The 25685-nt window shown below is 47.3% G+C and overlaps 1 protein-coding gene across 1 annotated transcript in view; it reads left to right on the top strand.

Annotated features, from left to right (window-relative positions):
- Positions 1 to 25685, top strand: part of RecQ4 (RecQ4 helicase) — a 122603-nt gene that overhangs the window by 33311 nt on the left and 63607 nt on the right. Inside the window, exon 2 of the mRNA XM_068380727.1 lies at positions 6901 to 6991. Within this exon, the coding sequence (XP_068236828.1) occupies positions 6914 to 6991 (78 nt within the window). The 5' untranslated portion in view covers positions 6901 to 6913. The remainder of the gene's footprint in view (positions 1 to 6900; positions 6992 to 25685) is intronic.

Below are 25685 nucleotides of genomic sequence, written 5' to 3'. Positions count from 1 at the left end.
AGAAGTAGGCTTAAAACTATCTAATTCTCTAACTGGAATATTACGTACTGTTTCAGTAGAGATATTATATTTCCTAATTTCCTCTTGGGTTTTTTCGAAAGTTTTTTTCCCGACCTCAGCGAAAAAATCATTGAATTTTTCAGCCTTTGAGTGTACATCAGTTACTGCTGGCAACAGCATAGAGCTCCTATCTATTTGTTGACCATTAAATAGCATATTTTTTTTTATTTTCCAAGTAGCAGAGACATTGCCTTTAGCTTTCAGATATTCGCTTTTGTAAAACTGCTTACGGCTTGCCGCTAACTTTGAGTTTACTCTCTTCTTCAGGTCTTTATGTTTTTCCCTTAGAAGGATGTTAAAAGTTTGATTCTGTCTCTTTCTTTCATGTCTCGCTTTATTTCATCTGTTATCCAGGGCGCAGGGGGACGAACGATTTCTTTCGTTACAACCGGAGCACAAATGTTTAGACAAGCTGTAAAGACGTCGTTTAAAGTTCCAACTTGGTTGTTTACATTGTCAGTATTTAAAATACCATTTAATATATTTACGTTATATGTTTAGCATTTGTTATTACGAGATCAATTAAAGACGCTGATGTAGGAGTAACTCTAGTAGGTTTGTTTACTATCTGATCGAAATTTAGTTTTTTAATTAGTTTAGACATTTTATTCTCGGTCTTTAGCAGATCATCATTAAAATCCCCATAGATAAATATATGCTTATTTCGTAAAATAATTTCTTTAAAAATATCGGAGATATAATCAAAAGAGGTTGCCGGTGCTTTGGGATGGCGATATACGCATCCTACAATAACAGAAGGAAACTTGCGATATTGAATCGAGATCCACTTGTCTTCTACACCCTCACATTTTTCGATCGTTAAATTTATTTCGGTGACCTTCAAATAGTTTCTGACAAATATACATACCCCTCCACCCCGACCTTGATCCTGACGGTAGACATCATATAGGGGAATATTTATAAATGCGTCACTTATATTAGTGTATAACCATGTCTCGCTAACACATAGAATATCAATGTTTTGTTCGTTTAACATAAGTTCTATTTCAAGTTTATGACTTAACAAGGATTGGGCATTAATATGGACTACCGTTAACATATCACTGAATCTAGGAGAAGTCTTCCTGTCGGCACCATCTTCCTGGCCAAGATCCTAGTAGTTGGGGTTTTGTTCACATAATCTACTTTTGTGACCAAATTCATAACATATGTTACATCTTAGTTTATGATCAAATCTGCAGTTCGATTGCTGGTGATTGAATTCACCGTAGTTATAACAGCCATATCTATTACCTCTAGTATTAAGATGATTACTATAGTTGCCAGTTTTGTTATTTCTATAAGTATTGCCTGAGCCATTACTATCATTGTTATATCTAGAACGCGTTTGAGAATTGGCATATCCCCCTCGAGAGAGGTTCTCGTTCCTAAAATACTTGTTTTTATTTTGTTGGGGCCTCGTTATATTTCTTCCCCTTTTCACTCGATTTGCGAACAATTCTGTACTTACATCTTCCATATTATTAGTTCTGAGAATATTATTGTTAAAACTACATAAATTTGATTTAACAGCTTTCCAGTTGGAACAAACAAAATTATCTAAGCATACAGAGGAAATAGCATCTAACAATCTAATGGCACCTACTCTATTAAGTAAATCATAGCATTTATCATTTTGGCCATCGTAACAGTTAATATCTAGGTCGCCAGTTCCTAGCTTGAAGAATTTTTGTGTTTTAATCAACGTAACTCCATTTTTATTACACCATTCTTCCATTTTGGTATTATATTCGGTTATTCTTTCAGGTAAATTATTTGTTTTCATTGATGGTACAAGCTCACAGACCTTTACCTCTATTTCTTGATTTTTCTCTTTGAGTTCTGCAATAACGGTGCCCAGATTGTCGATAATTCCCTCCACTGTAATATCCTCGACGAGTAGATCTTGAGTTCCACAATAAATGACGCATTCTTTAGGTGAATGTTCCAGCTTTTCCATTACCCAAGATTTTAGTAAGTCCATATTTGCTTCTGGTAAGGTTCTTACCATGACACTATCTTGAAGGTCACTAGACTTAACCTCCTTTAGACAAGAATCTCCAATGTGTAATACATTTTTCCCATTCAATGGAGGAGTGATGGCTTCAGAGGGACATGATCCATACTTATTTTGAAGGTTTTCTTGTAGATGTCTGATTTTTTCTTCAGCAAGGAATAATTTAGTTTGTAGTTCTCCTATTATTCTCTCCTTATCGGCTAAAGAGTTATTTATATAACATAGAAATTTTCTTCTGTCTCTCTAACAGAAGCTTCAAACCTTTGATATAACTGTGCCGGGTTTGATATCTGTAAGTCACGGTCTCTATCTTGGCTGGGAGCATGCGATGGGTGATTTTCTCCAATATTTTCATAATGCTCCATTAGTTTATCAATTAAGGCATCTTTATTCGTCCAGATACCTCTTAGTCCTAGTTGACTGCAATGCTTTTGGAGTTCGCTTTTTGTGCATCTGTCAAGTGTTTGCCGTGAAGGACTGTTCAGCGACGATAAAAGAGGATTGCCTCTCTCTCTGTTTCCTCTCCCCATTTCTTCTCCTACTTCATTAGCAGTGTCTGGATACATATTTCAATTTTTTTTTTTTTATTGAAATATTTAGTGGGAAGTCCTCCAGGGGAAGCAAGAATCCTAGAGGGAGCGGCCGAGGCCGCAAACGCTAGGATTGGCAATCCCCCTGCGTGTCCACTAGTAGGGGGATGCCTGCAGAGTTGCGCGTTCAGGTGGCAGCAACTCGGGGCCGATTCCTGGACGATCTCTGTGATCAGCCAAGGATATCGCGTCCCGTTCACGACATCTCTTCCTCCCCTGACAGCGAATCCAGTGTCGTTGAGCTCCTATGCCATAGGATCGGCAAAGGGGCTAGCCCTTCGGGCAGAAGTCGAGACCATACTCAAGAAGGATGCTCTCCAAGAGGTCGTCGACAGCTCCCCAGGCTTCTTCAGTCGACTCTTTCTTGTAAAGAAGGCGTCTGGAGGCTGGAGACCTGTCATCGACCTCTCTGCCCTGAACAAGTTAGTTAAACAAACTCCGTTCAGCATGGAGACATCGGAGACGGTCAGACTTGTAGTGAGACCGCAAGACTTCATGTGCACGCTGAATCTAAAGAACGCGTACTTCCAGATCCCAATCCATCCATCTTCCAGGAAGTACTTGAGATTCAGCCTAGATAACAAGATCTACCAGTTCAAGGTGATGTGTTTCGGTCTCTCCATAGCACCGCAGGTGTTCATCAGAGTGTTCACCCTGATATCTTCGTGGGCACACAGGATCGGCATCCGTCTCCTTCGCTATCTGGACGACTGGCTGATCCTGGTAGACTCGGAGTCGACCCTTCTTCGACACCGAGACAAGCTTCTGGGACTTTGCCAAGATCTAGGGATCATGGTAAATCTCGAGAAGTCTTCTCTGCTTCCATCTCAACGACTAGTATATCTAGGCATGATATTGGACACCAATCTCCACAAAGCCTTCCCATCAGACGACAGGATAGCAAGGCTGAGGAGGGTCGCAGAACCTTTCCTCAGACGGGAAGAGCTTCCAGCCCAATCTTGGTTACGTCTTCTAGGTCACCTGTCCTCCCTGGCCCGTCTAGTTCCAAACGGCCGCCTCAGGATGAGATCCCTACAATGGCGGCTCAAGTCCCGGTGGAGTCAAGGCCACGATTCTGAGATGGGCCTAAGTCCGCTCGATACCACTATCAGCTCGCTTCATTCCGGGCAAAAGGAATGTGCTCGCTTCATTCCGGGCAAAAGGAATGTGCTCGCTTCATTCCGGGCAAAAGGAATGTGCTCGCCAACAGTCTGAGCAGAGCTTCGCAGATAGTGAGTACTGAGTGGTCTTTGGATCCTCTAGTAGCCAACAAAGTCCTGACTTTGTGATGTTCCCCGACAGTGGACTTGTTTGCGATAAGCCTTGAATTTCAAACTGCCGCTGTACTGCTCTCTAGTCCCGGACCCCAAGGCAGAGGGCAAGATGCCTTCCAACAACGGTGGGACAATATCGACGTCTACGCATTCCCACCGTTCTGTCTGATGAGAAGGGTGCTCAACAAGACCAGACTATCGGTCAACCTGTCGATGACCTTGATAGCTCCGCTATGGCATCATGCAGAGTGGTTCCCGGACCTTCTGCAGCTCCTGACGGAACTCCCGAGAGAACTCCCTCCACGTCACGAGCAACTCATGCAACCATACTGCAACATCTTCCACAAAGTCGTAGCTTCGCTTCGGCTTCACGCCTGGAGACTATCCAGCATCTCCTAACAGAGAGAGGCTTTTCGCAACAAGTTGCGGAGAGGATGTCTCGACACCTACGAAAGTCATCTGCAGGGGTCTACCAGGCGAAGTGGAGAGTCTTCTATGGTTGGTGTCATGGGAGGGGTATCTCTCCCCTCGATGCCACTATTCCAGCAATAGCGGAGTTTCTTGTTTATCTGCGGGAGGAAATGCGCCTTTCGTTCTCGGCGGTGAAAGGCTATCGCTCAGCCTTAAGCCTGGCCTTCAGGCTGAAAGGAGTGGACATTTCTTCTTCGCTGGAACTTTCCTTGCTCATACGAAGCTACGAACTTACCTGCCCTCAGTCGGAAGTGAGACCTCCATGGAACGTGGTTCGGGTACTCAGGGCTCTTAAGAGACCTCCGTTCGAACCATTACGCCAGGCTTCTGATCGTCACCTGACTTGGAACACGGTGTTCCTGCTCGCTCTAGCTTCTGCCAAGCATGTCATTGAACTTCATGGTCTCTCGTACGATGTCGCCCATTCAAGGGGATGGGGGCAGGTAACGTTCAGGTTCGTCCCTGAGTTTGTTGCCAAGACTCGAAATCCTGGGGTTCCGGACCCAAGGTTCGACTCCTTCAGGGTTTCGAGTCTTCGTTCTGTAACAGATGACCCAGACCATCTCCTACTATGCCCAGTAAGGAGTCTGAGGCTTTATCTTAAAAGAACAGCTGCAGTCCGTCCTCGTGTGCAAGCCATGTTTGTTAGCACGGGAAGGACGAAGAGGAGGGTCACCAAGAATACCATTTCAGCTAGGATTCGAAGGGTCATCCATCATTCCCTGAATCCAGACCCTCCTCCGTCACGTAGCCCTAGAGCACACGATGTCAGATGCATCGCAACGTCCCTGGCATTCAAGAGAAACTTCTCTGTGACGCAGGTGCTACAAGCTGGGGTCTGGAAGCGTCAGACGACCTTCACAGCCCACTACCTGCAGGACGTGACCCACAGGAGGCTTGATACGTTCTCTATCGGCCCTGTGGTGGCTGCACAACAGCTGGTCTAACCTCAGGCTCCTTAATGGACAGGTAGCAGAAGGTTGAGGACATTGTTACCCGGTTTTAGACTGCATGAATGAAAAAGTATGTCTGGCCCTTACTCTTTTCTTCATCCTCCCGTCTCTTGGGGAAAGCAGCATCCTGGGTTCTCTGCATAGCTGACCTCAAGCCACTGCAGGTAAACCATGCTTCCTTGTGCTCCTAGTATTAATATAATACTGTCGCGTCCCCCATACCCTGACGAGGTGGTATTGGGAACGTCCTAACCTAGATATCCATCTAAAGGACTTCAGGTCAACTTCCTAGGATGAGTCACACTTCTTTCCTTCACACACAAGCTTATGTAGGCCACACGTTCCTTGCGGAGCAAGGAATTTGCGAGGTGCAGGGACTCTTTTTCGCGAGTGCTGCTCACTCGGATTCTGAGTCCCCGGGCAAAGCCAAAGCCAGTAAGGCTGGGACTTTCCACCCTACCTAAGGGTTAAGTCACCCCATGTAAATAGCGTGGTTTGTATTTCGGTTATGGAACAAATAACAAATTCGGAGATAATATGTATTTTTCCTAACCATACAAGCCTTAGCTATTTACACATATTTGCCCGCCAGCCCTGTCCCCCGTGAAGTCCTACCTCTAAGCGAAGTGAATCAGTTCACTGGTGTGTGAGGGGGGCCCTCCCCTACCCCCTCGCTAACTAGCGAGAGGGTAGTTAACCCTCGTTAAAAATCTAATGGCTCGTCATTTCAGCTACGCCGAAAGTAATACCCCATGTAAATAGCTAAGGTTTGTATAGTTGGGAAAAATACAAATTATCTACGAATTTGTCATATTTGTAATGAACATGATTTTTCTTTCACCAGGTTTATATTACAAAAGCATCTGATTGTATAAGATATTTTCATGTAATTGTAAAAAGATGTGCCACTTTCTTGAGTTGTTTTAGAAGCAATAACTCTGCATAAAATTTTGTTTAATCAATCTTAATTTTCTACCGTTAATTTCATTGAACGCTACTTTTTTACATTATATATTGTGGAAGTGTCTTTGACAATGCTTTAAAAATAATCAAATAGTCACGTGCTCTGTTATTTTTGCAATATTTCTTCCCTTAAATACAAAAAATATTTTTTTTCATAGAATCCTTGGATTTCCGGGATTTACCGAAGATCCCGGTAAAACACTAACCTTTTCCTGAAATCCTACCTGGGATTGGGAAAAATATCTCAAATGACAATCCCTAGCACCAACCCCTCCAGATATACTTAGCATGCCCTAAGGTTTTATGTGTTTGATAGCCAACCTCCATTAAATCCTCTTATAGGAGATAACAGGAGGAAGATATCCCACCATAAATGTGCTTGGAGATGATGCCTGTAGCAAAGGTCTTATGCCATTATGTAAGAAAAAGTTTTGCTTTTGAAATAGGGTGTAGTACTGTTTATACTGTCCTTTTAAAAGTGTTTAAAGTGGAATTGAATTATAGGATTATGCAGTACTGTATGTTATTGTAGTATATCCTCTTCTGTGTGTTAATGAAAATCATTGTTTCAGAAGTGGGATCAAGATGGAGAAAGAGTCCCAGGAGGTATCTCCAGAGACATCACGTGAGGAGAAGTTTGTTCGTGCCAAACAGAAAGTGAAGGTTAGTCCTTTCAAGGAAGGCATTTTTGCATGTAGAATTTTTAATTGGAAGTACTTTTCAGAACAATTCTTAATATCTAGTTATTCTCATATAGATATAAATCTTCGTCCCTTAATATGAAAATTTATTCAAACTAAGTTGAAACTTGACAGTTGAAATCTTATTTGTTCCGTTACTGGAATACAAACCATGCTATTTAATAGGGGTATTACTTTTGGCGTAGCTGAAATGACGAGGCATTAATTTTTAACGAGGTTTAACTACCCACACCGCTAGTTAGTGGGGGCTAGGGAGGATAGCTTGCTACCGCTCCCCCTCACACACCTGTGATTGAGCTCACTTTGCTTTCGGCTCGGATGGTGAACGGACGTTGCTGTTCTTCATCCTCGCCAACAATCGGCAGCCATTAATGCTTTTTGCTTTGTCTTTTCTCTTAGACAGTGTGTATGAAGTTTACTTCTGCGACCATGCGCACCTGCCGTGGACTTCCTGACCGCCCCTGTAGAACATTCATGTCGGCGGTCGAGACCGATCCTCACGCCCTTTGTCCTTCTTGCAGAGGTCAACGGTGTGATAGCGTCAACAAGCGTAGGGAGTGGTCTTCCTCCCAGTGGGAGAGGTTTTTGCGACGGCGGAAGAAGTCCAAGCGGGATATTTCTCCTTCGAAGGTTGCTTCGAAGGGAGGAAAACCCAAGGCCTCTTCTTCCGTCGCCCAAACCTCCTCCGAAGCTGCTACTCGGTCGGTCTCTTTTGAGAGACCGTCGAGTAGTAGCGTAGACCGATTTATTTCTGACCAACCCCGGGTCTCGAGAGATGAGTTTGCTTCCCCCTAGCGAAGCAGCACCACCTCACCCCCCGGGGGAGGCCTTGTCACTAACTTCTGTTTGTTCCGTAACGTAACTGAAATACAAACCACGCTATTTACATGGGGTAATTGCTTCGGCGTAGCTGCATGACGAGCCATAAAAGTTTTAACGAGGGTTTACTACCCCGCCGCTAGTTAGCGGGGGTAGGGAGGGGTAGCTACCTCACACACACACCGGTGAATGCTTCACTTTACTTTTGGTTCGGGCGGAGAACAGACCTGTCTGCTCTCTCCCTCGCTTTGACTGCCATTTTTAATCTGTGTTTGCTTTTTCTTTTCACGGTTTGTTTGAAGTTGGCCTCTAGTGACTATGTGTACATGCCCTGGACTTCCCGGCCGCCGTTGTGGGACCTTTATGTCGGCGGTCGACACCGATCCCCACACCTTATGTCCTCACTGTAGGGGCCAGCGGTGTGATAGTGGTAATGTTTGTATAGAATGTAGGAAGAGAGAAAATTCCAGGACTTCTTCTTCCGTAGCCCTTTCCTCCTCCGAAGCCCCCCCTCGAGCGGTCTCTTCCGAGAGGCCGGCGAGTGGTAGTGTAGACCGTACTGCTGTTGACGGATCCGGGGTGCAGGAGAGGTAGTCGCCTTCCATAGCGAGGCGGCTGCCCCTTCTCCCCCGGAGGAGGATTTGAATATGACTAATCGTGATTTGTTACAGTTTTGGGCTTCCTTGGGCCCTGTTTGACATGATCAAACTTGGTGCAGCTGTCAAACAATCGCCAGCTACAGCAGGGATAGATCCTCTGTCTGTGGTTGACGTTGTTGTGACGGAGACATCTCGTGGGTCTAGTCAAACCCCCGTTCCTGTTGCTGAGGTAGCTGACGGCTTAGATTCCCCCTCCGAACACCTTCGAGGGAGGATCTAAGTCCCACGGTCTCTCCTGCCGATGATTCTCCCCAACGGGGGAGTTCACTTACAGAGACTCCTCTGCGGAGGCCCCTTGATAGTCAGCCGGCTGATCCCACGGTCCCTCGTGGGCGTATAAGGCGGAAGGCTCGTCCTCCCCTTCGCCGTAGAGGCCTTCCTTCCCCTCACAAGGGAGTTAGGAGGCGCCTCTTCGGCTCGTCGTCACCACAGTCCTCTGCGGAGGAGACGACTCGCCGTTCGCCGACCCTGCCAGCTACCACCTTAGACCTCTCCGGGGATCGTTCGCGATCCCCTTCGGATGATGGTCGTTCTTTAGGACACAGTGACCAGTCTTCCTCCAGACCTGCTGACTTGCCGTCAACCTTCGATGTTGCGGATGCGCGTTGCGCGCCACCTGATTCTGCCACTGCGCAGGCACCGGGCCCTTCGGGGCTTAAGGGCCTTGATCGCAAAACCGCGCCTCTTGCCCTCAAGCGCCAGGTTCTTCCACATCGCAACGCGCCGCCCAGGAGGCGCCTAAGCTAGCGCACGGGCGCTCACAGGCACCCCAGGGCTCTCCTTCCAGACCGCGCGATCTTGCACGGTTTCCAACTGCGCGCGACGCTCCGGTTGCGCGCCCTGTTCCAGTTATCAAGGCGCCCCATGCAACCCTCCAGCGCACACCTGTGCGCCCTCATCAAACCGCGCGACCTGCTCGCCCACCGCAGCAGCGCACACCAGTGCGTCCACATCCTGATGCGCGCCCAGCCCGCCCACAGGCGAGTATGCCTGTCCTTTCGGACCAGCGCCTACCTACGCGCCAACGCGCCATCCCTTCCTCGCGCCCTCGCCCGGTTCTCCCGGATACGCGCTCAGGCGCCCCTGTCCTCTCGCGCCCTCCAGTAACGCATCAGGGTGCTGCGTGTCATCGCATCCGGCCGCCTCCCGTTCCAGCTCCTACGTGCCACACGCCCTCGCCATCTCCTACGTGTGCCCGCTCCAGCTCCCGCGCGCCCCCGCGCCCGCGCTATCTCCTGCGCCCGCGCCATCTCCTGCGCCCGCGCCATCTCCTGCGCGCCATAGCTCCCACGCGCCTGTGACCTCGCCTACACGCCACCGCTCCCGCTCCACCACCCTCTCTCGCCCACGCCGATGCGCGCGCGCGAGCGCGAGATTCCTGTGGCACGCGATCCTTTCGCGCTCGACCCTGACCAGGGCCCATCACGTGACCTCCAGCGCGAGTGTCGCCAGGCGGATAGGTCTTCGTCTCGTTCCCCTCTCCGCAAGCGCAGACCAGCGCGCTCACCGGAGGAGGGGCGGTTCCCGGACAGGTCTAAGGACTCTTTCTTTCCAGCTTCGCAGGCGAACCCGCAATTGTCGACTCCTCCAAGGGATCGAACGATCCCCTTCCCTCCAGAGAGAGTGTCTGACAGCGCAACTGTCAGCCAGCAGCACTGGTTCAGTACCCTTGTCAGAGCTCTTGTGCAGGCGATGGAGCCCGCCCTCTGACATGGATCACAAATCAGTGGCTGCTTCCTCCCCCCTGAAGAGGAAGAGAGGAGTCCCCCGTGGAAACACCTCCAAGGCCTATTTTGTCTCCTCGCAGATCCTTGCGCAAGGCTCCTTCCCCCCCCCCCCAGACTTTTTCTTCCTCCCTTGCGGATGAGGATTACCCATTCTCAGGAGAGTCGGACGAGCCGGAACGTTCCCCCATCGCACCAATGGGGGAAGCTCCGCCTCTCCCTGAGAAGTCTTCTCGTCCAGGGGTGGAAAAGAGCCTGCACCCATCGTTACTCGAGTCTTGTATCCCGCCCAGGAGGGAACCGAAGGACTCTAAGACGATCCCTAAATCGTCAACAAGGATCAGGCAGGAGCCATCTAGACCTTCCGAGGATGTCCACGTGTCCCCCAGGAAGAGCCACTGGGGACGGGAGACTTCGCTGCCAGTCCTTCAGGAGGAGAGCACCAAGAGTCAGAACACGCCCTCTGGCAAGTCCTGACCCTCATGAGGAACCTTAACGGGATCCCAGACCCTGAGATCCCTCCTTGTGAAGGTAAGGACACGGTCTTGGACCGTGTCTACGGCACCCAGAAACCCTCTAGGACCAGTGCAGCTTTGCCTTGGTCTCAGGGGATGATGAGTGCCAGGGACAATGTCGAGGGCCAGCTCTCTGAGCTTGCCTCCTCCAGCAGATCCAGCGCCGGTAACAAGCTCCTCCCTCCTCCTCGAGTCCATCTGAGGGAGGTACTTTGAGATCCTTGAGGAGTCTTGTTTGGGTCTTCCGATGCATCACTCCGTGGAAGAACTCACTGGGGGAGTCCCTCTACAGAGACACTCCAACCGGCACGTGTTCTACTTAGCTACTGAGATCTTAAGCCAGGAGAAGGTCGCTAAGTGTGCCACGCAGGCAACTTCGTGGCTTGAAATCTGGCTGGGGTCTCTGGGCATCCTGGTGCGGTCTGAGGACCTCTCCAAAGAAAGCACCAGGAAGGCACTGGAGACTTTCTTACTCTCAGGCACACGGACCATTGAGTTTCTGGCCCACCAAGTCTCGAGCTTGTGGGCCAATACGATTCTCAAACATCGGGACGCTGTGGCTGAGAGGTTCCACTAGAAGGTTCCCAGTTCGGAGGTTAGCAGGCTCAGACACTCTTCCGTGTTCGGTTAGAGTTTATTTGAGCCTAAGGACGTGGAGCTTACCGCTGAGAGGTGGAGGAAGTCCAACCAGGATTCCCTCATCCATAGGGCCCTGACATCGAGGCCATACAAACCTCCAGCGGCTCAACAGCCCCGTCCAGCTAAGGACACGAAGAAGACCACTGCAGCGAAGCCGAAGGTGTCTAAGCCCTTTCCTGCCAAGAGCAGAAGGAGCAAGAAGTCCTCCAGGGGAGGCAAGAACCCTAGAGGTAACAGCCGAGGCTGTAAACGCTAGGGTTGGCAGTCCCCCTACATGTCCACCAGTGGGGGGATGCTTACAAAGTTGCGCGATAAGGTGGCAGCAACTCGGGGCAAATGCCTGGACGATTTCCGTGATCGCTCAGGGTTATCGCGTCCCGTTCACAGCCTCTACCTCCCCTGACAGCGAATCCAGTGTCGTTGAGCTCTCTTGCCATGGGATCGGCGAGAGGGCAAGCCCTTTTGGCAGAAGTCCAGACCATGTTGAAGAAGGACGCTCTCCAGGAGGTTGTAGACGGTTCCCCAGGCTTCTACAGTCGACTCTTTCTTGTGAGAAAGGCGTCTGGAGGCTGGAGACCAGTCATCAACCTCTCAACCCTGAACGGATTTGTCAAGCAAACTCCGTTCAGTATGGAGACGGCAGACATGGTCAGACTCGCAGTGGGACCACAAGACTTCATGTGTACACTGGACATGAAGGACGTGTACTTCCAGATCCCAGTCCATCCGTCTTCAAGGAAGTACCTAAGATATTGCCTAGACAACAAGATCCACCAGTTCTAGGTGCTGTGTTTCGGTCTCTCCACAGCCCCTCAGGTGTTCACCAGAGTGTTCACCCTCATCTCTTCATGGGCTCACAGGATCAGCATCTGTCTCCTTCGTTATCTGGACGACTGGCTGATCCTAGCGGACTCGGAGGCAACCCTTCTTCGCCACCGAGACAAGCTCCTCGAAGTTTGCCAGGATCTAGGGATCATGGTAAATTTCGAGAAGTCCTCTCTGCAGCCCTCTCAGAAACTGGTATATCTAGGCATGGTCATAGACACCAATCTCCACAAAGCCTTCCCATCAGACGACAGGATAGCAAGGCTGAGGAAGGTTGCGAGACCTTTCCTCAATCGAGAAGAACTCCCAGCCCAATCGTGGCTACGTCTCCTCGGCCACCTCTCCTCCCTGGCCCGTCTCATTCCCAACGGTCACCTCTGAATGAGATCCCTCCAGTGGCGACTCAAGTCCCGGTGGAATCAAGGTCACAGTTCCCCGTACACTTTGATCCCTATGGGTCCTGCGGAACGGACGGACCTCCAGTGGTGGGTGGCGGACGAGAACCTACGAAAGGGAGTGGATCTTCTCGTCCTTCCCCCGGATTTGATGTTGTTATCGGACGCATCAAAGAAAGGGTGGGGGCCCACTTTCTGAACCACAGGACCTCAGGCCTGTGGTAAGAATCAGAAAAGTACCTTCACATAAACCTGCTAGAAATGAAGGCCGTGTTCCTGGCACTTCAGAAGTTCCACCAAGTCCTGGCGGGCCACTCTGTGGTGGTGATGAGCAACAACACCACGGTGGTGGCTTATATCAACAAGCAGGAAGGTACCTTTTCGGAACAGCTATCCCATCTTACAGTAGAGATCCTGAGATGGTCCGAAGTCCACTCGATCTCGCTAGCGGTGTAGTGGTTTGCGGACTGTGGCCAGAGGTAGCACCCGAACTGCCTAGTGTCCGAATGCCGACCACAACCCGACGTTCACTACACAAAAAAATATACAACAGTGGAATACCCAAAAACCTGAGTAACAGTTCAACAGACCTGAGTACTGGGCACCACCCCTTGATTTATACTGGGCAAGGGGACCCAGCTAGAACCTGACTTACCCATTTGCTTCTCCTCCCTTTTGCTTGCTGATCATAAGTACAAGTATAAGAACATTAGGTGAAAGGAAATGTTGTTTAATTAATTACGGGACACAGTGTGGGAGGAAAGAATTATGATAAGTTACGGTACTTAAGAGATTTTAAAAAACAGTGGCTGGGGAAGGGGGGCACATTGGTGTAGGAACAGGAATAATATGCAGTGTTCATAAAACAAAAAAATAAAATTTATTTGTACAAAACTGTTAGGGTTATGTTAGCATGGACCCATCAATACAAATAGAAAATTAAAGACAAAATTAGCATTCCTTAACGTCAAACTTCAGCAACAGGGTAACAGTGATACACAGGAAATTTTCTTCCCCCAGGTGGGACACTCATAAGTGTTCCTATACAGGCCAAGTCTAAACCAAGGCACACCTAACCGTGTATCTATTTGGGCAAGTACCAGTATGCCATCTATAAAGAACATATAACGGTGAAAAATACAGTACCACAATTTTACCTAAATCAATACTGTTCTCATCAATCTCCCGTCCACCATTGGGATGCAAAGTCACTTAAACAGTCCTAATTTCTGAAAAATACAGCCGCATACTATGTCGTACAGGTCTGTGCGGGCCCACCATTACAATGTCTCGACAAGTTTGTCAACAGCACATTTGAAATCTCTCAATCTTGGAAGGGGTTTTGAATAAGTCTGAATTCATACTAAACTCAAAAGTCACCCTCTTCCTAACATCGGAATTCACTTCTTGGGCCTCTGACCAGATATGGCTTTTTCCATAGCTCCTGTTAACTATTTAATGTTCATGACACACTCTCATATAGCAACACAGTAGCTTACTTCTAGTTACAAGGTATGGATATAGAACAGCATCACAAACTAGTACAGACTGATAACAGGAAATATTCTAAATTTGCTCTCCCTTACACTCCCTACTGAGTGTAGGGGCTGCTGTCAATACCTGGAAAGGAACAATAACACATTAAGACATTTTTGGAAAAAGGGGGGCTTGAGGGATACAAAAGAAAAAAATAAAATCAAATATATTTCATACACACACAAACCACTAAAGTTTTCTCAGTCACAAACCCTTATATATTGCATTCCCCCCCATTAGCCCTCAAGCCCATCCAAAAAATGCCTCGTAACTGACAGCAACACCCCACACAAACTCTGTACATTCAAGTGGAAGAAGAAAATTTACCTTGCAAAAAAAATTCAGTAAAAAGGTAGGATGATCAACTAGAGATTTAATTCATCATCCCTTCCTTAAGTTACATATCAAATTACATAAATTTACACTAGGTACAATACATTTTTTTCCACAGACTCATGACTTAACAAAAAGCAATAGGAATAGACAACCTTTTAAACACAATGGAGATCCAGTACTTACAAATAAAAAGTTAGATTATTGTCTATTCTTCCCAACAATGCTTCAATAATATACAATATAACAATTTCCATATCATACAGAAAACATCAGTATTACAGGTATACATTCAGGATCTAACAAGGGAAAAAAAATTACATCCATTGCAGTCCAAAATCAATTTAAAAAACATACAAAACTCATTGATTTAGGACTACAGGTGTTACCTATTTACTGAATTTATTATAACTGTCACGGTCAAAGTCAATTTACAGTACAACAATAAATACAACAGTTACAGAAACCGTGACTAAATAAAGATTTCCTCACACCACGTGTCCCTTTCCCAGCCTTTCAGATACCCAATGTGGGAATTAAAATATAACTAATAAGAACAAAAAAGGGTATTTTCAATATTAAACTTACCCGATAATCATGTAGCTGTCAACTCCGTTGCCCGACAGAATTCTATGGAGGGATACGCCAGCTATCACAATACTAGAAGGGGGTGTACTTACCAGCGCCACCTGTGGCCAGGTACTCAAGTACTTCTTGTTGACACCTCCTCAATTATTCCTCTGTCGTGCTTCCGGCAAGACGTTCTGGGATACGCTTATGTTCTTGGAGTATTTTCACGACTTTGGTGAAGTATTTCTCTTTGATTTCGGCTGTCGCTTTACTGGAAACTTCTATATTAGCTTAGTTAGCTTTTGGAATTAATTTGATTAATTATGGTGACGAAGAGAGTATGAACTCTCTTTCACTTTTTAATGGCCGACCCTTCCCTTAGACGGAAGTGTTGGTGTCTAAGAGAGTATAGACTCTCTTTCTTAATTTTGCTTAACAAAAGTTATAGATTTATTTTATATCTCTCCGCCTCTTATAGGCCTCTTCGATTAACTTCCTTTTATTATAAACTTATTAAAATTAATTTTTATATTTGTTTATATTCGACCTTCCTAATAGTAGGCGGTCTTTTCTTGGTACCGAAGTTAATTAACATTGAGCCCGTCATTTTGGTTTTACCTGTTAACATATTATGCTATTTTAATGTCTTTGAAAGAATTTCTTTGATAGTCTCGTACTGTTTTCAAAGTTGAACTAACGTTTTGTTTTGTCTCTGCAGTTGTTGACGTTCAGAACGTTCAACTTGCGCTCTATCGTTACGATAGAGAAAGAATTTTCACGGTTTCACGTTGCAGTAAGAGTAACCGTGTCTAGCGTTTTGTTCATTCTTTCTTAACTTAATGGTTTTAATCCTAATAAAGGAACTTTTCATTTTGGGAAATATTTCAGTTTTTTCCTTTAACAATAATATGTTTTAACGATATATATGATTGGGCTCTTCTCTCAGGTTCTAAGTCAAGAGAGAGAGAGAGAGAGAGAGATAGAGACGGAGGGAGAAAGAGGAGGATAAACGTTTCATTCAAGCGAGTAACGTTGTTATCGTTTTTGCTCTTCTCCCTAGTCTCTTTAGGGGAAGAAGGTAAACGTTTCTAGAGTGATCTAGTGTTTAGTCTCTTTCCAGCCACTGAATTATTTATCTTTCATTAGATTTTTCTGTTACATTGTAATTCTGTTTTCGCAATTACTAACTTTTGAGAAAGGATAGAATTGCGTGTTTCAGGTACAAACCACTTAAAGTTTCGAGTTCAGTGAAATAAGTGCAAACAGAAAATCAAAGTGATAAGTGATTAGCGCAAAGTGTGTCAGTGTTGTGCGTGAGGGTATTTCTGTGCGCGCCAGTCGTCCTCCCAGTCCGGGACCTCTTGCAAGCTCCCAAGCCCAGGGGAGAAGCAATGTCGAAGGGCAGAAGGGTTCAGCAGGCCTTGATCGGCGCACAGAAGTATCCTCGGTGGTTGTGGGCGTGTCTTACCGAGACCGTCACTCCCACCCGCAGACGATTGAGCCCTTATTTTGCTCGTCTGCAGAAGAAATTTAGGGGAGAAAACGCTGGTCTCAGGTCTCAAGACCTCTTAAACGTAAAGTCCAGACCTATGCCAGACGTACGAAGTTAGAGTTCAACAACCCGGATGCAGTCATTGGGTTAGCTCTGACTCTCCTCAGTCATCAGTTGAATGCACTCCGCCTAAGAGGAGTAAGGTTCTGCCACAACAGAGCTCGACTGTTAAGGCTTTACCTCAGCCTACTGTAGTTTCTGCCGACCCCAAGTGGACTCTACTACAGTCCATGCAAGCACAGCTTTCGGACTTGATGCGTGAGTGTCGGGCTGAGAGTGTTGCGCCTCCGCCTCCGCCTACACTCCCTCCGCCTGCGCTCGCTCCGCCTGCGCTCGCTCCGCCTGATCGCAGTACCACCTGCCAGGCGTACGATGTTGAGCCACGTTCTGAGTTTGCTGTTCCCAGTGGTGTTCAGCCTCCGCCTTCCTTAAGGCAACCTTTACAATGGGATCAGGAGGATTATACCTCTCTTCCTCCGCCTCCACTTGCTGCTCCACCAGTGATGCAACACTCGGTTGAGGTACAACAACCTCTCCCGTCCATGAGTCAGTCTCCTCAGCTCTCGCTGCAGCGAGCTCAACCCTCCTCAAGGCAAGCACCTCAACACCTTAGCCTTGCGCCTCAGGAGCCTCAACTTGCGAGATTTTTACTGCGTTCTGCGCAGCCACTACCTTTTCGCTCTCAGCTCACACCGCAGGAACCTCAACTCGTTCCTCAGGAACTTGCTACTGCGCATCCGCCAACCACTCAGCAAGCGCAACCCTTGAGTTCAGCCACTCATGCCAGGAGTCAGCCTCCTCCACCCATGCGCCTACCTTCTGCTACTTCCTTTGATCAGCCTTTGCAGACTGAGCCTCAGGTGTTCCCTCAACAGAGTCTTGAAGAGGAAACCACAACTATTGTTGTTCCAGCTCGTTCTGACTCTGCTGTTCAGCATACCTTACCTCCATTTTCAAACCTTATGATAATGGAGGTTATTTGTATTACTTATAAAAATATATTTGTATTCCTGGCAATATATTTTTAACAATATCGCTAAATATGGCAAGAATATGAATCATGAGTTATGAATGTAAGGTATATATTATGTTGATATTAAAACCCCATGCAAGCATGCATAAAGCACTCTAGCACTGGTCATGGAATTTCTGAGAAATGTTAAACGCCATGCACACGCTCTGCTTACCTTACATGCTCTGCTTACAGCATGCTCTGCATACTACATGCTCTGCATACAGCATGCTCTGCATTCAGCATGCTCTGCATACAACATGCTCTACATACAGCATGCTCTGCATACAGCATGCTCTGCATACAACATGCTCTGCATACAGCATGCTCTGCATTCAGCATGCTCTGCATACAACATGCTCTGCATGCAGCATGCTCTGCATTCAGCATGCTCTGCATACAACATGCTCTACATACAGCATGCTCTGCATACAGCATACTCTGCATACAACATGCTCTGCATACCTTACCGCATGCTTCTCAGTCACACATCTTTGGTTGTTGCCAACTCACTAGACTGTCAAGCAGTTTCATAACGTTGCCTTCTAGTCTGCTGCTTTTGCACCAGTGAACCCTCACTGAGAGAACTTAGCTTTTCTAGGATATGGTCCCTGTAGATGAGAAAGTTCTTTTCTCCCTCCTTCTGATATTCCCTTGAGGACTCTGTCATTTGGAGGGAGCCTTTAGCTGCATAGCCTCCTATGGACTTTTATTTAAGCATACATGCTTCCAGGGAAGGTAATGGTTCCACTTCAGTCGCTAATCCCGTCTGTTACCACACCTGCTCCCATAGACCTTGAGCTGTGTTACAAGACATGCAGTCCAAGCTTAGTCCTTGTTAGAGGATTTTTTGTTTACGGAGTCAATGTGTCACGGGGAAGACGTTCAACAACCAACAGAAGTGACTTGTTGTGACGCAGTGCGGCAACCTCAGCAACCCGATAAGGAGTTTGTCTGTACGACCCAGACAGTCTAGACAGATTCGGGTTGTCACTGTACTTCCTCGCTTGCCCATGATTGACAGTTCACAGACTGTGCAGCAGTACCATGATCTTGTGTCCGGCTCCGTCAGACGACTGGCTTTTAAGAGCTCCCACAAGTCGTCGCTGTCTGGAGATTTTCAAATGGACTATGGATCTGACCAAGGAACTGGGCCTCCTGGTCAATTTTGAGGAGTCTCAGCTCGTCCCATCCCAGACCATTGTCTCCTTGGGTATGGATCTTCAGAGTCGAGCTTTTCGGACTTTTCCGTCGGCCCCAAGGATCTTCCAAGCCCTAGAATGCATCCAGTCAGGTAGTGGATGAGTCTAACAGGGACACTTTCATCGCTGGCCCTGTTCATCGTGTTAGGGAGACTCCACCTCCCCCCCCTTCAGTATCATCTAGCTGCTCACTGGATAAAGGACATGACGCTAGAGACGGTCTCAGTTCCTGTTTCCGAAGAGAGGAGGTCTTCTCTCGCGTGGTGTAAGAACAGCTTTCTTCTCAAGGAAGTCTACCTTTGGCTGTTCAGAAACACGACCGCCGTCTCCTCTCGGACGCATCAGACACGGGCTGGGGTGCGACTTTGGACGGACAAGAATGCTCGGGAACATGGAATCAGGAGCAAAGGACACTTCACATCAATTGCAAGGAGTTGTTGGCGGTTATTCTGGCCTTGATAAACTTCAAGTCCCTCCAGCTTAACAAAGTGGTGGAGGTGGACTCTGACAACACCACAGCCCTGGCTTAAATCTTCAAGCAGGGAGGGACTCTTTCGTGGAAGTTGTTCTAGATCGCAAGGGACCTACTCATCTGGTCTAAAGATCGAAAGCTAACTGGTAACGAGGTTCATTCAGGGCGGTATGAATGTCATGGCAGATCACCTCAGACGGAAGGGTCAGGTCATCCCCACAGAGTGGACCCTTCTCAAGAATGTTTGCAGCAGACTTTGGGCCCTGTGGGGTCAGCCAACCATAGATCTGTTCACTACCTCGATAACCTAGAGACTCCTGTTGTATTGTTCTCCGATTCCAGACCCAGCAGCAGTTCACGTGGATGCTTTTCTGCTGGATTGGTTCCATCTCGACCTGTATGCATTCCCGCCGTTCAAGATTGTCAACAGGGTACTTCAGAAGTTCTCCTCTCACAAAGGGACACGGCTGACGTTGGTTGGCTCCGCTCTGGCCCGCGAGAGAATGGTTCTTAGAGGTACTGCAATGGCTGGTCGACATTCCCAGGACTCTTCCTCTAAGAGTGAACCTTCTAAGTCTACCTCACGTAAAGAAGGTACACCCAATCCTCCACGCTCTTCGTCTGACTACCTTCAGACTTTCGAAAGACTCTCAAGAGCTAGGGGCTTTTCGAAGGAGGCAGCCAGAGCGATTGCCAAAGCAAGGAGAACATCCACTCTCAGAATCTATCAGTCTATAGGGGAAGTCTTCCGTAGCTGGTACAAGACCAATGCAGTTTCCTCAACCAGTACCACTGTAACCCAGATTGCTGACTTCCTGTTATATCTAAGGAAAGTAAGATCCCTTTCAGCTCCTACGATCAAGGGTTACAGAAGTATGTTGGCAGCGGTTTTCCGCCACAGAGGCTTGGATCTTTCCACCAACAAAGATCTACAGGACCTCCCTAGGTCTTTTGAGACCTCAAAGGAACGTCGGTTGTCCACTCCAGGCTGGAATCTAGACGTGGTCCTAAGGTTCCTTATGTCATCAAGATTTGAACCTCTCCAATCAGCCTCTTTTTAGGACCTCACATTAAAAACTCTTTTCCTCGTGTGCTTGACAACAGCTAAAAGAGTAAGTGAGATCCACGCCTTCAGCAGGATCATTGTTTTCACATCTGAAACGGCTACATGTTCCTTGCAGCTCGGTTTTTGCTAAACGAGCTTCCTTCACGTCCTTGGCCTAAGTCGTTCGAGATCCCAAGCCTGTCCAACTTGGTGGGGAATGATCTGAAGAGAGTACTTTGCCCAGTTAGAGCTCTTAGGTACTATCTAAAAAGGTCTTAACCTTTACAAGGACAATCAGAAGCCTTATAGTGTGCTATCAAGAAACCTTCTTTTCCAAGTTCTAAGAACTCAGTTTCTTACTATTCAGGCTTCTGATTAGAGAAACACATTCTCATCTGAAGGAAGAAGACCTTGCTTTGCTGAAGGTAAGGACACATGAAGTGGGAGCTGTGGCTACTTCAGTGGCCTTCAAACAGAGCCATTCTCTGCAGAGTGTTATGGATGCAACCTATTGGAGAAGCAAGTCAGTGTTCGCATCATTCTATCTCAAAGATGTCCAGTCTCTTTACGAGTACTGCTACACCCTGGGACCATTCGTAGCAACGAATGCAGTAGTAGGCGAGGGCTCAGCCACTACATTCCCATAATCCCATAACCTTTTAACCTTTCTCTTGAATACTTTTTATGGGTTGTACGGTCGGCTAAGAAGCCTTCCACATCCTTGTTGATTTGGCGGGTGGTCAATTCTTTCTTGAGAAGCGCCGAGGTTAAAGGTTGTGATGAGGTCCTTTAGTATGGGTTGCAGCCCTGTATACTTTAGCACCTTTGAGTTGATTCAGCCTCCCAAGAGGAACGCTGCGCTCAGTAAGGAAGACGATCTTATTAAAGGCAGAGTAACGGTTCAAGTCGACTTCCTTACCAGGTACTTATTATTTCATTGTTATTGTGGATAACTGATTATATGAAATACGGGATACTTAGCTATCCTTTAATCTTGTACACTGGTTTTCACCCACCCCCCTGGGTGTGAATCAGCTACATGATTATCGGGTAAGATTAATATTGAAAAATGTTATTTTTATTAGTAAAATAAATTTTTGAATATACTTACCCGATAATCATGATTTAATCGACCCTCCCTTCCTCCCCATAAAGAAGCAGTGGACCGAGGAATAATTGAGGAGGTGTCAACAAGAAGTACTTGAGTACCTGGCCACAGGTGGCGCTGGTAAGTACACCCCCTTCTAGTATTGTGATAGCTGGCGTATCCCTCCATAGAATTCTGTCGGGCAACGGAGTTGACAGCTACATGATTATCGGGTAAGTATATTCAAAAATTTATTTTACTAATAAAAATAACATATTACTATCAAAACTTTCTTTAAAAACTGTACCAAGATTAATTCCGTGGGAGATTTATAGTTCTTCTTCTGAGTCTCAAAATTCTGTCTCGGGACATGCGCCGGGATTCAGCAATCTGCTGGCGAGCCATATTAATTTCTCGCAGCACAGGAGACAGGCTAAGCCGGCGACTCTCCAGATACAGGCTGGGTGTCTTTAATCGGTCGATAACCTCACATAACAGTTGGTATCTGCGGGTGATCGACATACTTTGAGGTAAACCAGAGACAGAATCCGTAGACTCAGAAGAGGACAATAAAAATCCCGAAAAATCAGGCGATGACTCGGGGCAACTTTGTATTTCGGGCGACCCAAACAGTGCTGTAACGTTCAGGTTTGATATACCTGACTGTGCCACTTCAGCCTCGAGCTCTGACCGGTGTTTTAATCCACCATCAGAATGTAGGAAAGGGTTTAAATTCTGAGGTGACTTAGGAATGGAGGATGGTTCCCTCTCTATAATATTCGTCTGGTCAGTGAGACGAGGTCTCCACTCCAGGACTCGAGACTAAACTAAAGGTAGGTCAAGAACAGGACCCTTTGACCTAGTCCATGGGGGACTAAATCCACTAAAGGTGGGATCTTCAGGCGACAGTCGGTCGTCACAATCGGGTGGCAATAAACCAAGAAAGTCATTATCAGGATAATTAGACACTGCCGATTCAGAAACAGGGCTTTCTAAAGTAGCAGGTCTTGACCAATCTGGACTGGAACTCTTGGAAACACCAGAAGGTAGTTCCAATAATGGAATACTGGAAACTTCCCAGAATTCCCAACTCCCCAGAGGATGAACGATACCTTCCTCTTGGAAAGAAGAAGCTAAGAACTGGGGCGTTGGCAATTCAGGAACAGGACAGTGAACCACTGACTCGGGAGACAAAATAGGGGTTTTACACATTCCAGTGGGGCTGTTCTCCCATAGTTGGAGGACCAAATGATCTCGAAACGATTCAGGCTTTAACACAGGAGTCTCATCACAATTTTCCGGAGGATATAACCAAGCATCCAGTGCTTTCTTTCTCTCGTAAGTCCTAGCTGGCTTAAGAATGGGCTTAGGCTGAGTAGTAGCCCTAGTAGGATGGTGACTTTTCCTCTGTCGTCGGGACTTGTTACAATCTCGAGACAGAAGGTAGGACGCCACTACTGCAGCTACCCCATAGGAGTCGCCATCACTACTAGAACTAGAACTCTCAGAGACTTCAGAAGAAACAGGACTGTCATCCATGAGTTCTGGACTACTCAGAGTCTCTGTAACAGGATCAGGACCCTTCGGATACCAGAAAAAGTGCCTCCTAAGATAAACTGGAGGTTCAAACCAGGCCTTTAACTGGATATGGTGAGCTTTTACCAGTTCACCATCAGGCAGTCTCTGCAGCTCATAGGTGACCTTATTCTCGTGTATCTTAGTAACACGGAATACCCCCTCAAACCTAGGGATGAGCTTGTTCGTCAGAAGGTGTCCCAACAGGTGCACCTTCTTAAGCACCAGAGAACCCTTTTTAAACGGTTTGTACCGAGGATGTCCTTCCGCCCATGGGTCTCTCGTTTCTGCTGATAGCAACGGGATACTATCAACATCGTGAGCACCCTTCAGTATGTTCTCAGCTGGTGTACAGCCAATCTCAGTGTGGTGGGAATGGTTGTAGCTGAGAACTGCTCGGGATAAGAACTGGTCCCATATCCGAGATTCCCCAGAAATCACCCTCAGTAACTCACCAATGGTACGATTCACTCGCTCCACTGCACCGTTACTAGAGGGTTTATACGGAGTTGTTTTCACATGTACAACATTATACCGCTCCAACAACTCAGTAAATTCCTGGGAAATAAACTCAGGGCCGTTATCAGTCAATATCCGGACTGGAACACGAGGAATAACAGGAAAAACTTGGTCTTCAAGCGCCTGGCATATCGTACTGCTCTTCTTATTCCTTATGGGTACTGCCGTTACCCACTTGGAATAATGGTCGACTACCATCAGACACCCAATAAAACCAGTACTGGTTGTTGGGAGACTCACAAGATCCATAGCAACCAATTCAAAGGGAGAAGAGGTCACTATTTTCAAGGTCGGAGGGGCAACCACCTCCCTTGAGACCTTACAAGTCTGACATTCCCAACACGTCCGGCACATATCTCTGATTACATTAATTAAAGATCTGTGCCAGACGAGTCGACGGAGCATTGCAATCATTTTTCCGATCCCCCAGTGAGCATTCTGGAGGTGTGTCTCGGCAACTAGGTCAATCAGGACATTGAAGGTGACTACTGGGACTACTGAGCCGTCTGGGTTCCGCTTCACTAGCAAACCCTGGTGAACTTCCAGGTTTGACCAACATCTTCTATAGGGTAGACAGGAGCGTGGAACTCGAGATGCAGGAACCCCAGAGTAGATCATCTTAATGACAGATTGAATCTGTCGATGATCTCCTTGGATCTTGGACACCTGACTGAAGGACAGAAGAGCATTTCCAGAGAACACTCCCTGATCAGATTCAGGATCAGTTACCTTCATAACAGTGGTCTCGGTATGCAGGGAGGAGACTGAGAGTACCTTGGGAGACAACTGAAGAACAGTAGTGTGCTCATACACCAACTGTTCTCGGGGTGAATCCAGTGTCAGGTAGGCTGCGTCCAGTATATTCCTACCAAGAACATAACAAAAGTTAATGTCTTTGGCAGCTACCACCGCATAGTTAAACAGCGGTAGCCCCCACCCAGAAGGACACTTCACCTCTAACTGGACGTAGCCTAGAATGCTGGTGCAGAAACCAGTTAACCCCTCTAGCTGTTCTCCTGACAGTACCTGGTACTCTATGCCAAGTTGGCTCAGTACAGACTCACTTACTAGACAAACCTGTGCTCCTGTATCAACAAGAGCACAAAATAAGGTCTCCTGCATCATTACTATACCTACTGCCGAGTGTTGAGACATATGAGTACAACTGGACTGACGAGGTGCCTTTTCTGTCACGTACTGGATTACAGGACAATCCTCCGGCGCTTCCTGATCATCAGTGATCAAGCCCTCAGCGTCACGAACACGAGATTTTACCTCCGCCTTATGGCCCAGAATCACGTCAGTTGGAGGGACGTAATTGCGGAGCTCAATCAGAGGATTAAAATGCACTCCAGACAGACACTGAAGATGCACACACTGAGGCTCAGTCACGGATGGATCACGATAGACTACGGGACAAGTGGGACCCCAATGGACCCAGATTTCCAGGTTCAATAACTTTGATGCTGCCAATAGCAACTCCAGAGCTGGGACTGTACCTGGAAATCTCATTGCCTTGATCCTGTTCCTGCTGGTCTTGTCCAGTTTGAAGCCTAGTCGACCGGCGTCTTTCAGAAACTGCTGAACTAAGGCATCCCGGAGCTTGGCTCCCTTCAGCGGAGAGTCGGGTGCGACACCTGACCCTTCTGTCCAGCAGTTCACGACTAGCTCCAAGGATTCGAAGAGAGAATCTGGACCACCACAAACCTCCTTATACAAGGCCAGTCCAGTAGGCAACTTCGGAGTGCTGGGTTCAGTAGCTAATAGATAGTCAGTCAATGCGGGCCAGCGGGATAACCAGTCAGCAGCGGCATTCTGATCTGGACAGTAATTAACAATAAAGTTAAATTCGGACAGGTCCTCCAGTGTCCGTGCTAGACGACTGTCCACCATCTTCATGTCATGAAGGTACATCAGGGGACGGTGATCAGAATGGATCACGAAGAACTGACCATAAAGGAAGGCCCTGAAGGTTTTCACTCCCCATCGCAGAGCAGCCAACTCACGCTCAATGGTAGAGTAACGGGTCTCGCAGTCAAGGAAAGTCATGGAGTCGTACGCTATCACCCGACGCTCCCCTGGATGCTCCAAGGACTCCTGGCACAGACAAGCACCAGCACCTTCACCCGAAGCGTCAACAAACAACTCCAAGGGTTTAGCATCAGCGGAGTAGTCAG

This window comes from Palaemon carinicauda, chromosome 9, assembly GCF_036898095.1.
Source record: "Palaemon carinicauda isolate YSFRI2023 chromosome 9, ASM3689809v2, whole genome shotgun sequence".
Taxonomy (NCBI): Eukaryota; Metazoa; Arthropoda; class Malacostraca; order Decapoda; family Palaemonidae; genus Palaemon; species Palaemon carinicauda.
This window is presented reverse-complemented; position numbering and strand designations above follow the sequence as displayed.